This window comes from Brassica rapa, chromosome A02, assembly GCF_000309985.2.
Source record: "Brassica rapa cultivar Chiifu-401-42 chromosome A02, CAAS_Brap_v3.01, whole genome shotgun sequence".
Lineage (NCBI taxonomy): Eukaryota > Viridiplantae > Streptophyta > Magnoliopsida > Brassicales > Brassicaceae > Brassica > Brassica rapa.
In genome coordinates, this window is record NC_024796.2 from 9,413,889 (window position 1) to 9,428,986 (window position 15,098).

The following is a 15,098-nucleotide window of genomic DNA, read 5'->3' on the forward strand; positions in this document are numbered from 1 at the left end:
CTCATATAACCGTGAAGATTTCCCGGAAGAACTGGCTTTTATGTAATATCAACAAAGGTTTGGAAAAAGTAACTAAAACGAAGGGCAGAGGTTATTTTTATAGCTGCTGATCGGGTAAATGACCAATACGATTCATTTGTTTTGGGTTTTCTACTTTCTTATTCATATTAAAAAGAAAAAAAAAGAAAATTTGTGTTTATTAAAATATTGAAGGAGGAGACGACTTCCAGAGTCAACTAAAAAGCCATTTTATTAGAAAAAAAAACTCTTGATGCTCTGTATTTGGACCAATGCTTAGGCAACATTGTTCTATCTGTGGCTTGTGAAAACAAAGAAGTTACCAGTGACTTCCCGGATTGGTAATCCAACAATGCGAGCTTCAACAGTTCTACTCAATAGTATTGTTCTGATTCAGTTGTTTGCGGCTCAAATTGATGCTAAAGGATCAAAAAGTCCATGGCAGACTTTCAGTGGTTAGACATCTCTCACTTTCTATTTATTTGTTAGTTTCTTTACGCATGAATCTCCAAGAAAAATAGGGAAAACGTAGAGAAAGTAGAACATATATGCAGTAGAAGAGGTTGTGACTACTTTTCTGTTTCTTACCAGGTGATGCTCCACTTGTGATTGCTCGTGGTGGGTTTTCTGGATTGTTTCCAGATTCAAGTATTGATGCTTACAACTTCGCAATGCAGACAAGTGTAGCCGGTGCTGTTCTATGCTGTGATGTTCAGCTAACCAAAGATGGACATGGGGTTTCCTTCCCTGATTTAAAGTTGAACAATGCTTCAAATATTGGAGATATTTACCCAAATCGCCAAAAATCTTACCCGGTTAATGGAGTCACTACTCAGGGTTGGTTCACCATTGATTTCTCCTTGAGAGATCTCAATAATGTTTCTTGTAAGTATTTATGACTCAACTACCTTTTCTGTAAGAACATAATTTGTACTTTTCTTGTTACTACTCACGAATCCCCTACAAGCACGCACACCCTTGGTCTTTGGAAAATCCAATAAAATGATATGTCAAAGAATTTGGTTGAAACGTGCACGTTCAAAATAAACTAATTAAGTGTGTAGTAGGAAATACGGATTTTTGAACAACAAGCATTAAAGTTTAGTAATGACTCAGACTAAATTCAGGGGTTTAAATTATTATTTATTTGTTCATTTTTTATGATTCTAAGAAAAACCAAAACATAGCACACATCTGAAAAAACTTCTTGTATCACTTGCCAACAAACAAGCAGATCAGTATTTTGCTGATGTGTGAAATACGTTTAATTTCAAGGGATTTCTAAATACAGTCACAAGGAAAGTAAAAAAGACAGAAGGCATATAAATATAATTCATGAATATATATGGTTTCAAAGAGGTTTCTTCTTTTATATGAGACATTCATGGATCATACTCTGTATAAACCGAAATGTTCTCTGAGAGGGTAGAAGATTCTTGAAGAGGCGCTACTTGAACTTGCAAACCAGGCCTGGGAGGCACTTTAAGAGCATCCACACTTCCTTCCATCATTTCCACAACTCTGTTCATCGGTGGACGATCTATTGGGGACGACTGAATACACCACAAACCCACCAGTGTCATTTTTCTAACCATCTCCTCTTCTTTGCAGACGATTCCATCCATGTTAAGCCTTCCAGTGTCTCCCTTCTCAATATCCTTATATATCCATTCAGGAAAATATATTGAGCTCGCATCAGATGCAGAATTTTGAGCAGCTCTTTCTTTGTTCCTTGCTCCTATCATCTCAAGTACCAACATTCCGTAGCTATACACATCTGACTTGTGTGAGACTCTACCATACATTCTTGAAAACAATTCAGGTGCAATGTATCCTATCGTTCCTCTTGTGTCTAGTAGTGACAAGATGCTTTCTTTCCTCTCGCATAGCTTAGCAAGACCAAAGTCTGCAACTTTGGGACAAAGATTATCATCTAAGAGTATATTTTGTGGTTTAATGTCGAAATGTACAATCCTTGTTCTGCAACCATGGTGCAAGTACTCCAGACCACGGGCAACGCCTAGAGCGATCCCATAAAGTGTGGGCCAATCCATATCCACGGTGGTCTTGCTTGAGATAAACTTATCAAGAGACCCATTTCCCAAAAATTCATAAATAATTGCTCTCTTGGAACCTTCAGAGCAAAATCCTAGCAGTGTAACAATGTTAACATGAGAAGTTTGGCTAATGGTTGCAACTTCAGTGAGGAAGTCTTCACCATTGCCTTTTGAGTCTTTCAATACCTTCACTGCAACGATACGGCCATCACAAAGAGTTCCTCTATAAACAGTGCCAAATCCGCCCTTCCCAACCACTTCTGCAAATGACTTTGTGATTCGTGTCACTTGTGCATAACTATACTTCTTCAGTGGATTATATGGTTCGATATTTGGTTGTGGAACAGTCTTGAGGTTTTGTTGAGCCGGATCATGTGATATTTGTTGGCAATGGAGACACACCGTTATGAATGCCGCCAGAAATATAACACCTGCTGCGCAACCTGTAACAAGAAAATTGTGCTGTAAGAAAATTTTATAAACACATTATGCTTCGTAAGAAAAGCAGGTAAGGCACCTATTGCCACTGCAGTAGACGTCACGACTTCATCATTGCATTGGCACCATGAAAAAGTCAGTTCGAAATGGAGTAACAATTTCCAATGTTTTTTGTGGTAGAACATTGCAAAAAAAAAAAAGAACATGAGATCTTACCATGGTCTCCAGAATCTACTACCGATCCAGAGGACAAGCCTGCATCAATGCATTGGCAGAAGGAAAATCGTTCGGTTCGGAACTGGAGAAACAATTTCCGATATTGTTGTGGAAAAACATTGGAAAAATCGAACAAGAGATCGTACCATCAGACATCCTTGGTCCATAACCAGAGGTATGGTTATGATAACAGACAAATCTACTCAAGGTCTGATTATTTCCACAAGCACCCACTGACTCTATACATATAAAACATTCTTGGTACAGACATTTCTATTGCTAAGATGATTACTCAACAAAGATGATGCAAAACAGACTGGGAATTCAAAAACTTACTAGTTTGCGGATGGAGTGGATTGCATTTATTTCGTAATGGCAACGTTTGGTTAAATCCACAGCTTCCATGAGTGGATAAACATTGTTGACATGCTTTTCTATCAATCTTCAACTTCACCTCAAACCCTTTGCTTAAAACACTTTCTAAATTGGTCATATTCAACTTTTTCTCTGTTGCAATAAAACTCTTCGGAACGTTCACCGTGAAACCATTACGGCATGTACCGTTATGATTTTCAGACAATGAGATAAGACCTATCTTGGGACATGTATGACTTGAAAGGTAAGGAAGAAAAGGGTCACAATGGTAGAATACAGTGATATTCTTGTAGGTTGGCAAAAGCTCAAAAATTTGGGGAGGCAAGGTTGTGTTGGTGAACGCAGAGGAGCAAAAAGAGCCTAGAAAGTCTGGTCTGGTAAGTTTAATAGTGTTGGATGTTTGATTTAGATGGAAAACTGAGTACTCTTGGTCTGAGATGATAATAGAGGTACTGCTGTTTTTATTGCAGAGAAGCTCCAGCAACGGATGGCCGCAATTTCTGTGACGTGTCCCTCCCCAGAATGGGAAACCGGCGGTGATGTTACCACATTCGAACAAAGTCTCACATAATTCAAGTTTACTTGAAGCACAAGGAAGATGGTGGAATATGGAGAAGAGAAAGAAAAAGACCAGAGGATACATGGAGATAAAGTACATGATTGGTTTGATCTGTGAACAGTGAGCCCCTGGGTTAAAGGGAAACAAAAAGAGAGAGATAGATAAGAAGCAAGTAGAGATGGTGAAGAACAAAGTCAAGCAACGATAGTGACGGATACAGAGAGATCGGTCAATGATTATCTATTATTTATTTTGTGGTTTAGAACATTATATGTAATTAGTTCGTTCTATAGTGAAGCTGACTAAACAAGATCTATGAGACTGGGAAAGTCAAATACTAAGGATAGTGACGGGTACAAAGAGATTTGGAGTCTTTCTTAGGTGGACCTTTTGAAACGCGTTGTTTAGATGAGATATTTCGACACTGAAAAGGTAAAAGAACCAGTTTGAAACTTTCAAATTTTCACTGATAGATCAAATTTCTAGTCTCTGTTCAACATAATGAAGTGTTAGATGTATGAATGATTGGTGTTCAAACAAAAAAATATATGAATGATTTTATTTTTCTGAACTAATGTAAAACTGATTCATCCCTAAGAAAAAAACGTTTTTACTATATATGCAGCTATAGTTTGAATTCTATCAAAAGTTGAAAGTAGATTAAAGCTAACACCCGATCACAAGAATATAATTCATCTTGTTGCAAACCACCTTTCCATTGCTTTCTCAAAACCTTTTCCTCCAGCTGCTCTCGTTGTTGAGACGTACGAGATTTCTAATCTGTTTGTCGATACTATGTAACGCACTGGGTTAGAGGGTCTTCACCATGACGAGAGGCTTAAATATATAATTTAGTCACTAATAGTCTCAATGAGGTTGTTGTATTCGATAAGTTAGAGGAAATTTATGGAAGAACCTTAAAAGGTTAGTCCTTCCCCAAGATCATTCATCAGAAGTCTTGGTTTTTCTTTTAAGGACTTTCCATTTGTATATTCTTTTACTTTATTGAATTGAAACTAAAAGTGTTTTCATGACCCAAAGCTGTGTTACTTTAGAACTATCTGGAACCTAAAAAGTATATAAATGGACTTGGAAGCTTAAATATTTTGTTGGGGATTCAGCTGCTGTAGCCTGCAGTAAGTCTGTATGTCCCCAGTCTTCTTTCGATGCTTTAGTTTCTCTTGGTTACCTTTTCATTATGAGACAGATTCTAAATAACCGCTCTCCACATAAGAAAGTTTAAGACAAGTTAGTATGCAATTCCCACGGGCATGCCCATCTGGACATGGTCTCTATTGGTCTTGGACATTTGTTTGGATCATTGTCCAATATAGACCAACCATTACTTCACAAAATTGAAATGGTCTAATTGGTCAAGCTCAATTGGGCTCTGGAGTCTGGACGGACCATTTGACAGCTCCAATTACTCTCTTGCTTTCTTTTAGCAAACTGCGGTTCATTGTTCTTATGAAAGACGATCCTGGGAACACAGAAAAAAAAGAAGTATGAACCCTTATAAATAAGTGAAATCTATCCAGATTTCCTTAGGCAACAAACAAACAGAGGAAGCTGCCATATAATGGGATAGCTGATATATTTGAAAGTATGATGGGTTTATATAAACAATGTAGATATGTTTTTGGAGCGGTCAAAAACAAAAAGTAATATCTTAAATGAGAGCTTTGAAACATACTCCTATTTTTGTACGTTTATATATTCTTTCTTTATGTAATATTCATGGATTATACTTCTGTTGAAGCAGAAACATCCTCAGAAAGTGTAGAAGAATCCTGAAGAGGAGCTGGGGGAATTTGCAAAACAGGCCTAGGTGGGACTTCGAGAGCGTCCAAGTTTCCTTCCATCATCTCTACCACTCTGTTCATCGGTGGACGATCTGATGGAGATGACTGAATACACCACAAACCCACCAGTGTCATCTTCTTTGCTATCTCCTCCTCTTCGCTGATGATTCCACTCCCCATAAGCCTTTCATTCTCTCCTTTCTCCAGATCCTTATATATCCAATCTGGAAAGTACATTGAACTTGCGTTTGATGCAGAGTTTTGATCAGCTCGTTCTTTGTTCCTTTCTCCAATCATCTCAAGGACTAGCATACCATAGCTGTACACATCTGACTTGTGGGAAACGCTACCATACATTCTTGAAAACACTTCAGGTGCAATGTACCCTATCGTTCCTCTTGTGCCCAGTAGTGACAAGATACTTTCCTTCTTCTTGCAGAGCTTAGCAAGGCCAAAGTCTGAAACTTTTGGGCAAAGATTTTCGTCCAACAGTATATTATGTGGTTTTATGTCAAAATGTACAATCCTTGCTTTGCAGCCATGGTGCAAGTACTCCAGACCTCGAGCAATTCCTAGAGAGATGTTGTGTAGTGTCATCCAATCCAAACTCATTGAAGCATTTTTCGAGATAAACCTATCAAGCGATCCATTTTCAAATAGAGAATTGCTCTCTTTGAACCTTCAGCGCAGAATCCAAGTAGGTCTACAATGTTGACATGAGAAGTTTTGCTTATGCTCGCAACTTCATTGATGAAGTCTTCCCCATTTCCCTTTGAGTCTTTCAAGATCTTCACTGCAACACTACGGCCATCACAAAGGGTTCCTCTGTAAACTGTTCCAAATCCGCCTTTCCCAACCCTTTCAACGAATGACTTTGTAATTACCTTTACTTGCGCGTAGCTATACTGTTTCAGTGGAATAAGGGCCTTTAGATCGTGTTGTCTAAGATCCTCTGATGTCTTCTTTGTGCACCACATGACATAGAAGATTCCTACCAAAAAAAAGCTGACCGCTGATCCCCAAAAAACAACTCCGAATCCTAAGACGAAAACAATCCAAAGTTTTGATAATAAAATTAAGATGTTGCCGTATGGTATATGGGAATCAAATCAGGTTTATTGAAAGAAAAGGAGAAAGGTGAGAGTACCTAGTTTCGCTTTAATAGAAAACCCTGCATCAAATATAACCGCATTAGGAAAGTTTCGAATCAATGTATAATATGCGGAAACAAATGTATAATATGCGAAATATTAGGAGCTTAAGGGCTTATTACTTTATTAGTTGACAAATTATTCATTAATTTATTCAATATTTTACATTTATATTATTTTAAAAAATATATATATATTTAACTAGAAACTTACTTTGATGAAAAAGTAAATATACTAAAAAAGATCAAGGTAAGAGAGAAAAGATATGGATAACTTGATAGTGAATATGATATAATTAAACTAGTTATAATATATTTTGATGTTACTGAATTTATCAGATTTAAATTATCGATTTACACAAATTTGATTCGTTTTAAAATAATCTAGAGTATGACTAGTTTAAACACAACGATTGTGAATGCATGTGTGGGAGTACAAATGCAAGTGACTACAGTTTCAAGCGTTATTAAATAATTCATACGACTAGCGGTTAGAAAACGGGTTTATGGTACAAAATAATTATGATTGATTGATTAGTACATACATTAGATGTTTAATAAAAATTATCAGTATTAAAATACAATATATTTAAAAAATATTATTAATAACAATGATATGTTTTTGTTGTTTTTCAGTTTCGACAATAATAAAAAACTGTTTCTCTTATAAATATTATTATTATATTTTTAATATTTCATTTGATTTCTATATATCTTATATATTAGTGGTTAATATTTTTGATAGATATTATTTTAGTTTAAAGTTGTTATGAAAATAGTTTAAAACTTTTAATTTATCAACCAACAACCATATAAACATTAGAAAGAACAAGCTTTAAATTTTGAAAAGTTTGGAACAGTACAAACGGATGTCAAAGTTATGTGATTGTTTTAAACATCAACAACACTACCAGCCCGCAGTGTTTGCGGGTGGCAGCTACAAAACCAATCAAGGTCTCTCATTTTTAAAACATTTGTTGGAGTTGACAGAATTTTTCAAAAGAGGTGGTTCTGGTACAAGAAACATGTAAGCAAGAGATCTTACCCCAAAAGAGATGATCACATATATTGGTATGGACCCAACCGTCACAATAGCAAACGAATCTGCTTGAAATCTGAGTGTATCCACATGCACCCCCAGAGACCATGCACAAGGAACAATCTTCGTTAAATGCAAGATCAAAACCTTCTTCAAGAGCCTTCTTCAGATTATCTGGAGTCGGTGTTCTCTCTAGTTTATCCAGTGCGGGTCTAGATGCAGGAATACTGACATTTCTTCTGCAAATACCCTTGAAGTCATTTATAAGGCCTCTAACCCCGCTAAGCAAAGGGGAAGAGAGGTTTCTAGTTACATAGTAACTCCGCACATCATCATGGCAAGAAATCTCTCCAACGTAAGTAGAAACAGACTGTGTTAGCTCTGTGCGGCAGTCGTAATAAATTGTCAGCATTTCGGTGTCCGGGGCAAATGGGATGACATTTTCTTCAAATGGCGCACTTACTGGGTTGAGCGGACAAATATTGCTGATATAATCCGATCTCGAAAGTCTTATGACACGAGAACTATAGTTCATCTCTAAGATTCTGAACTTGACAGAGGAGATTGTAAGCTCTGCGAAACTTGCGTTGCATTCTAGCTTGAAGTCAGGGTGGCCGCAATCTTCCCTACCAGGAATCCAGAAAGGGTACATGAGATCTTTTTGATCCCCACAGCTAAACGAGGCACTACAACGTCTGCGAATGTCCTCAGCTGAAATTACCCAAGTTAAGAACTTAGAATCACAAAGAGCAACCAGAGTATTAAATTATTAATAAAAGTCTTAGTTACACTAAATGACCCAACAAAAGAATAGGATCCATTTTTACAAAATATGATAACCGCAATGGCATTCACTAAGGAAACTGACCGATGTAGAAGCAAAAAAATTCAATTTGTGAAAGAGACTGACTAAATGCTAAGTTAATATCCAGTTATGTTTATATCTTGTATGAAAATTAACCGAGGGAGATCAAAACAGAGACCACTTAGACAAATAGCTTACTAATTGATTGATATGTTAGAAATCTGCCATTTTCAGTTTCAATTTGTGAGCCACAAGAAGCTCAATAAATATCTGGAGCATCACTATGTTCATACTGCATGTCTTTGCCTTATTAGGAGTAAATAATAGATATGAAATGATAGTTATGCATAAGAAACTTACCATCCTGAGGATAGAGTGGACCGCATTTAACTCCTGATGGAAAGGTTTGGTCGAAGCCACAAAAAGCATGAGAGGATAAACATTCTTGACAAGCATTCTCGTCGATATTCACCTTCACCTCAAACCCTTCTCTAAGAGCACTTTCCAAATGTGTCATATTTAACTCTTTCTCTTCTGGAAGAAAACTCGTTGGAAGGTTTACGGTGAAACTCTCTCGGCAGGTGTTATTATATTCAGGTTTTTCAGACAGTGAGATCGGACCTATCTCAGGACATTTAGAGCTCGAAGGGTAAGAAAGAAAAGGGTCGCAGAGGTAGAATACATTGACGCTCTTGTAGGTTGGCGACAGTTCGAAAATTTCTGTGGGCAAGGTTACCTTGGTGAAGGTAGAGGAGCAAAAGGAACCTAAAAGGTCTGGTCTGGCAAGTGTAAGAGTGTTAGATGTTTTATTTATTTTCAGAACATAGAACTCTTGGTTTGAGATGATTAAAGAGGTGATGTTATTGATGCAGTGAAGCCGCAGTAATGGATGACCGCAAACCTCTGGACGATTCCTACCTGAGAAGGGGAAGCCAGCGGTGACGTCACCGCACTGGAACAGAGCGTCACACCTCCCAATTTCTTTTTCACTTGAAGCACAAAGAATTTGGTGAAACCTGTAGAAGATGAAGAACAAGATCATACAAGAAGTGGGGAGACTATACATGATTTGTTTGCTATCTTTGAACAAAGGAATTTGTGTGTTTGGGTTAGGTCTGTAAATGTGATTTAAAGAGATAAATAAACATAAACATGAGGACAAAGTCAAGTCATATAGTGACAGAAGTGGAGACTTGACATGTCAGTATTAGTTTACTTCAAAAGATCTCAGCTTCTTCTTGTTTTTCTCGATGCTAAACATTAAAAGACTTATCATGTGGAAAATTCTCTATTTAAGGAAATCACCATTCATTATTTTATTCATGGTATAATAGTTTTATAAGCCCTTACAACATATAGGTAAAAAAAACAACAATAGTAGATTTTAATACATAAGCTTTTCTTTAATAGCTTTATTACTGAACTCTTGAAGTCGTCTCTTCATATTTTTTTAAGAACCCATTGATATAATTCTGTGCTTGTGCAATAGATTTGGACAGGGAAGCCATATATTACATGACTTGTCTAGTCTAAGGCAATTATAGTTTTGGCAGTCAAGACCATATGCTCGCTTCATTATGATACCTTCCAGTTTTCGAATATCTGGTGGATACTTCATTAAGATACTTTCCAGTTTTAACTTGAGTCTTTGACGTTGCCGGTTGAAAATCTAATCAAATTGCTGATTTTTCTAGTCTTTTAGCTTCCCCATGGTGGATAAGTTAAACGTATAAAGACAAACGATTTTGGAGAAAGTATGGTATAGGTTTGCCAACACGTCCTTCTCATATAACCGTGAAGATTTCCCGGAAGAACTGGCTTTTATGTAATATCAACAAAGGTTTGGAAAAAGTAACTAAAACGAAGGGCAGAGGTTATTTTTATAGCTGCTGATCGGGTAAATGACCAATATGATTCATTTGTTTTGGGTTTTCTCCTTTCTTATTCATATTAAAAAGAAAAGAAAAAAGAAAATTTGTGTTTATTAAAATATTGAAGGAGGAGACGACTTCCAGAGTCAACTAAAAAGCCATTTTATTAGAAAAAGCTCTTGGTTCTCTGTATTTGGACCAATGCTTAGGCAACATTGTTCTATCTGTGGCTTGTGAGAACAAAGAAGTTACCAGTGACTTCCCGGGGTGGTAATCCAACAATGCGAGCTTCAACAGTTCTACTCAGTAGTGTTGTTCTGATTCAGTTGTTTGCGGCTCAAATTGATGCTAAAAGTTCAAGAAGTCCATGGCAGACACTCAGTGGTTAGACTTCTCTCACTTTCTATCTCTTTGATAGTTTCTTTACGCATGAATCTCCGACAAAATAGGAGAAACCAGGAGAAGTTAGAACATATATGCAGTAGAAGAGGTTGGGATAATCATGGACAGTCTCTTTTATTTTAAAATAACTTGTGACTACTTTTCTGTTTCTTACCAGGTGATGCTCCTCTAGTGATTGCTCGTGGTGGGTTTTCAGGATTGTTCCCAGATTCGAGTAGTGTTGCTTACAAGTTTGCAAAGCAGACAAGTGTAGCCGGTACTGTTCTAGTGTTCTATGGTGTGATGTTCAGCTAACCAAAGATGGACATGGGATTTGCTTCCCTGATTTAAAATTGAACAATGCTTCAAATATTGGAGATCTTTTCCCAAATCGCCAAAACTTTTACCCGGTTAATGGAGTCACTAGTCAGGGTTGGTTCACCATTGATTTCTCCTTGAGAGATCTCAAGAATGCTTCTTGTAAGTGTTTATGACTCCACTGCCCTTTCTGTAAAAAACATAATTTGTATTTATCTTGTTACTACTTACGAATGTCATTTTTGTTTTCACATATGTTTGCAGTGATCCGAGGAATATTTTCCAGATCAGAAAAATTCGACGGAAATGGATACTCGATTTTAACGGTCCAAGATGTATCCATGCAGATAAAACCAGAAAGTTTTTGGTTAAATATTCAGCACGATGCATTCTATGCTCAACATAATCTGAGCATAAGCAGTTTTCTGATATCAGCTTCAAGAACTGTTTCCATTGACTACATCTCTTCCCCTAAACTGAATTTCTTTAGCAAAGTTAAGGGCCGTTTCTGGCGTAATGAACCAAGTTTTGTGTTCCAGTTTCTTGGGAAAGAAGAATTCGAGCCGACAACAAAGCGAACATATGGTTCTATCTTAAGTAACCTAACTTATGTCAAGACATTTGCTTCAGGAATTCTTGTTCCCAAATCGTACATATTGCCACTAGATGACAAGCAGTACTTGCTACCTCCTACATCCTTAGTTCAAGATGCTCACAAAGCAGGATTAAAACTATATGTTTCAGGTTTTGCAAATGATGTTGATATTGCATATAACTACAGTTTCGATCCAGTGTCTGAGTATCTATCTTTTGTGAATAATGGCTATTTTTCTGTGGATGGTGTGCTCTCTGATTTTCCCATAACTGCATCTACATCCATTGGTAAGCAAATTCTCTTCAAGATATTTTTTACACTAAGAATTGTGATTAACGCAATTACTTATTTTCATATTTTCCTCAGATTGCTTCTCCCACATTGGCAGAAACGCTAGAAAACAGAGTAGTTTTGACAATTACCTTGCATAATTATTTTTTTACTAGTAGACAAAAGAGACCTATAGTTGACTTTATCATCAACCAAATGGTTTATGTTTCAGTGGATTTTCTTGTTATAACTAAAAATGGTGCGAGTGGGGACTATCCTGGATGTACAGACTTGGCATATGAGAAGGCAATCCAAGATGGTGCTGATGTTATCGATTGCTCAGTCAAAATGTCAAGCGATGGTAAACCCTTTTGCTCAAGTTCGATAGATCTCACGCAAAGCACAATGGTCATCCAAAGTCCTTTTAGAAATCGTTCAACAATTATTCCTGATATTAGTTCAGATCCTGGAATATACACTTTTAATCTCACATGGCCTGAGATCCAGAGTTTGACTCGTAAGTTTCTCCACTTGGCCTACTCCTACTCCTACTCCTACTTAACGTAAAATATTTATTTTCTTGCAACTTTACACTTGATATGATCTTGTTAGAATTATGAAACTTGAGTGTCATATAACTATTTTTCCATCTTTTTGTGCAGCTGCGATTATGAACCCATACAGGTCATACAATATGTTCAGGAATCCAAATGAGAAAAATTCTGGGAGGATTATCTCGCTCTCTGAATTCCTACACTTGGCAAATAAATCCACTTCTATCTATGGTGTTTTGATCAGTGTAGAGGTCAGTTCTTGTACCTCTTAATTAATACTCAAGATTTTAACAACCAGAATGTGACGTCTTCTAATGGCCAAATCACTTTTTGTGTCCTTTAGTATGTAGTGTACCTGAGAGAGAAGCAAGGGCTCGACGTGGTTAAAGCGGTTCTCGATACACTCACGGAAACCGGCTACAGCAACGGAACAAGCACAACGAAGGTCATGATTCAGTCAACGCACAGCTCGGTTCTTGTTGACTTCAAGAAGAAGAGCAAGTACGAGACTGTCTACAAAGTTGAAGAAACCATTCGTGATATTAGTGACTCCGCTATTGAAGACATAAAGAAATTCGCTAATGCTGTTGTCATTGGAAAATCATCAGTCTTTCCAGATGTCGGATCATTTGTTACTGGGCAAACAAATGTTGTGGAGAGGCTTCGGAAGTCTAAACTTCCGGTTTATGTGGAACTGTTTCAGAATGAGTTTGTATCCCAACCATATGACTTTTGTTCTGATGCAACTGTTGAGATAAACACATATATCACTGGAGCCGGTATCAATGGAACCATCACCGAGTTCCCTCTCACAGCTTCAAGATACAAAAGTAAGTGGTCTAAAATTACTAAGAAATGTCTCACAAATTCCTAACTTTGTTTCTCTTATTCAGGGAACCAATGTTTGGGCAGAAAAGAAACTCCATCTTACATGTCCCCTATTAAACCCGGTATCCTCTTAAGCCTTGCGAATCCTAGGTCCTTACCTCCAGCAGAAGCTCCGTACCCGGTTTTCACAGAAGATGATGTCACGGAGTCTCCACAACCTCCGGGTACAGAAAAATCCCCATCCTCGTCAACCAATGCACAAACACATAGGCCTAGCGGACAAACTCGACTCACTCTATCTCTTCGCCTCTCTGTTTTTGCTTCCCTTCTACTTCTGTAATCAACCTTTGATATCATCTCCTCTCTGTTCATAATGTCTTTTTCCTTCGTAGCCTTTGGCAAACTCGCAAGTCTTTGAGGCTGCCCTTCTGTTTGTTTGTAGTGCCAACTTCTTGGTGTGTAACGATAATCTTATAGTCTTGCATTTTGTCTTGTATTTCTTTTTATTAGATTGTATCTTCTCTAAAAATAATCAATTCCATCATTAAGAAAAACCAAATTTAAGAAACCAACTATAACTTATAGTTATAGATCCCTAAACTCAGGACACCCTCGTTAATTTCACTTTAACTCCCTAAAATGCTATCAGTTATTGCTATAAGCCTATACTAGTACTTCTAATTTTATACTAGGGGCGGAGCCCCGCGCAAGCGCGGGATTGTTGACAATTAGATGGGTTGTAAAACTTGAAAAATGTTATAGCAAGTGCTGTGGATTGATTTGTTTGTTTAGTTGAAGTCGTGTATTATGGGTTGCTCTTATGTTTGCTATGCACATTGGTTCTGTTGTTCGGAGATCTAAAGCAGGTTTAACCATGCTTATTAATCAAATCCTTATACGTAACTTAAGGCATCACACACGTGTAGATATATTAGTCATGGGTATTGTGTAGAAAAGAATATAACAAACGTCAGAATAGAAACATATCTGAGTTGTTGTTTTGGAAACAGTTTTAAAAATGAAGTCGGGAAATTGCGAAACAAAGTAAAAGAAGGAAAAAAATATAATAGTATGATTGTTGATAGACTTGAGATAACAATTTTGATAAATTCTCTTTGTAACGTGAGTTAACCGTGCGTAATCAAAGGCAATGACAATATCTTATTAAACTCTTTTTGGGTTAGTACTTGTTTATGTCTCTAGAATTAACGTGAGTTAACCGTGGGAAACACTATTAGCCCGAGAGTTTCATTAATGATAATGTCTCTAGAATTCATAATTGAAACAATGATTTATACTTAACCATGTACAAAGCAAAAATAAATTTATATTTTTCCTAAGATGAACGAACAATTAAAAAAAAATTAGTTTACAAAAAAAAAACATTTAAAAAAAACAGAGTGTAGAGGATCATAAGGAAGCAGAGCTTGTTGCTAATAAGGTCCATATATTTAACGCTTTTTAATCTGAGAGTTTCTTTGTCTACTGGGGTTTAATTTTATGCTTAGATTAAAACTACATGAACTTTGTAGAATATTGACAACTGCTCCGAGGTTTGAGCCTAAACAAAAATCAGTAGAACAACATAGAGACACATCTAGGTGATATTCACCGTTTGGTTGACTGAAATAAAAGAAGCAACCAATTGAGAATCTTAAGAAGCAAAACTCAATCAAGGGGGACTAAGGCAAGGCATAAGCACATTAGTTACCAGACATTTAAGTTTTATTTGATTGTTTCTACTCACTCCATTAGGAGTTGCCCGTGGCGGATGAGTTCGTTGAGGTATGAGGGGGCTGTGTGATCCTGAAAATAGCACGCA

General features: G+C 36.9%; 4 protein-coding genes and 1 long non-coding RNA gene across 6 annotated transcripts; 3 read left to right on the forward strand and 2 right to left on the reverse strand.

Moving 5' to 3' along the window:
• The first annotated feature begins 130 nt into the window (after window positions 1-130).
• On the forward strand, window positions 131-970 carry LOC103852356 (glycerophosphodiester phosphodiesterase GDPDL3). Its single transcript, XM_009129261.3, has 2 exons — window positions 131-473; window positions 610-970. Exons 1-2 carry the CDS (start codon window positions 371-373, stop codon window positions 915-917), a joined length of 411 nt encoding a protein of 136 aa, XP_009127509.2. The 5' UTR covers window positions 131-370; the 3' UTR covers window positions 918-970.
• On the reverse strand, window positions 607-3,819 carry LOC103852354 (LEAF RUST 10 DISEASE-RESISTANCE LOCUS RECEPTOR-LIKE PROTEIN KINASE-like 2.4). Of its 2 annotated transcripts, XM_009129259.3 has the most exons (5): window positions 3,066-3,819; window positions 2,876-2,968; window positions 2,730-2,768; window positions 2,593-2,619; window positions 607-2,518 (listed from the first exon to the last, which is right to left on the reverse strand). In XM_009129259.3, exons 1-5 carry the CDS (start codon window positions 3,760-3,762, stop codon window positions 1,401-1,403), a joined length of 1,974 nt encoding a protein of 657 aa, XP_009127507.1. In that variant the 5' UTR covers window positions 3,763-3,819; the 3' UTR covers window positions 607-1,400. The 2 variants fall into 2 exon arrangements, with proteins under 2 accessions (XP_009127507.1, XP_009127508.1); XM_009129260.3 differs by lacking the exons at window positions 2,593-2,619; window positions 2,730-2,768; window positions 2,876-2,968 and having other exon boundaries at window positions 607-2,509; window positions 3,027-3,819.
• Window positions 3,243-4,117, forward strand: LOC117131653. Its single transcript, XR_004454743.1, has 2 exons — window positions 3,243-3,481; window positions 3,575-4,117. It is a non-coding gene; the product is annotated as an uncharacterized LOC117131653 (long non-coding RNA).
• A 1,182-nt stretch (window positions 4,118-5,299) lies between these two features.
• Window positions 5,300-10,097, reverse strand: LOC103852357 (LEAF RUST 10 DISEASE-RESISTANCE LOCUS RECEPTOR-LIKE PROTEIN KINASE-like 2.7). The gene is given in 5 exon segments (XM_018656682.2): window positions 5,300-6,121; window positions 6,124-6,504; window positions 6,613-6,636; window positions 7,661-8,365; window positions 8,820-10,097. Coding segments are annotated over 5 exon segments (2,532 nt in total). The 5' UTR covers window positions 9,526-10,097; the 3' UTR covers window positions 5,300-5,405.
• A 283-nt stretch (window positions 10,098-10,380) lies between these two features.
• On the forward strand, window positions 10,381-13,785 carry LOC103852358 (glycerophosphodiester phosphodiesterase GDPDL3). The gene is given in 9 exon segments (XM_009129262.3): window positions 10,381-10,714; window positions 10,890-10,993; window positions 10,996-11,191; window positions 11,294-11,911; window positions 11,991-12,029; window positions 12,127-12,411; window positions 12,557-12,699; window positions 12,792-13,278; window positions 13,342-13,785. Coding segments are annotated over 9 exon segments (2,250 nt in total). The 5' UTR covers window positions 10,381-10,611; the 3' UTR covers window positions 13,617-13,785.
• The last annotated feature ends 1,313 nt before the right edge of the window (window positions 13,786-15,098 follow it).

Excerpts from the sequence above, each read along its gene's own strand:
- LOC103852356 (XM_009129261.3), top strand. The coding sequence starts at position 371 with ATGCGAGCTTCAACAGTTCTACTCAATAGTATTGTTCTGATTCAGTTG. Across the intron at positions 474-609 it reads TCCATGGCAGACTTTCAGTG|GTGATGCTCCACTTGTGATT; the intron begins GTTAGACATCTC and ends GTTTCTTACCAG.
- LOC103852354 (XM_009129259.3), bottom strand. The coding sequence starts at position 3,762 with ATGTACTTTATCTCCATGTATCCTCTGGTCTTTTTCTTTCTCTTCTCC. Across the intron at positions 2,769-2,875 it reads TGGACCAAGGATGTCTGATG|GCTTGTCCTCTGGATCGGTA; the intron begins GTACGATCTCTT and ends GCATTGATGCAG. Across the intron at positions 2,620-2,729 it reads AGTAGATTCTGGAGACCATG|TCGTGACGTCTACTGCAGTG; the intron begins GTAAGATCTCAT and ends GCAATGATGAAG.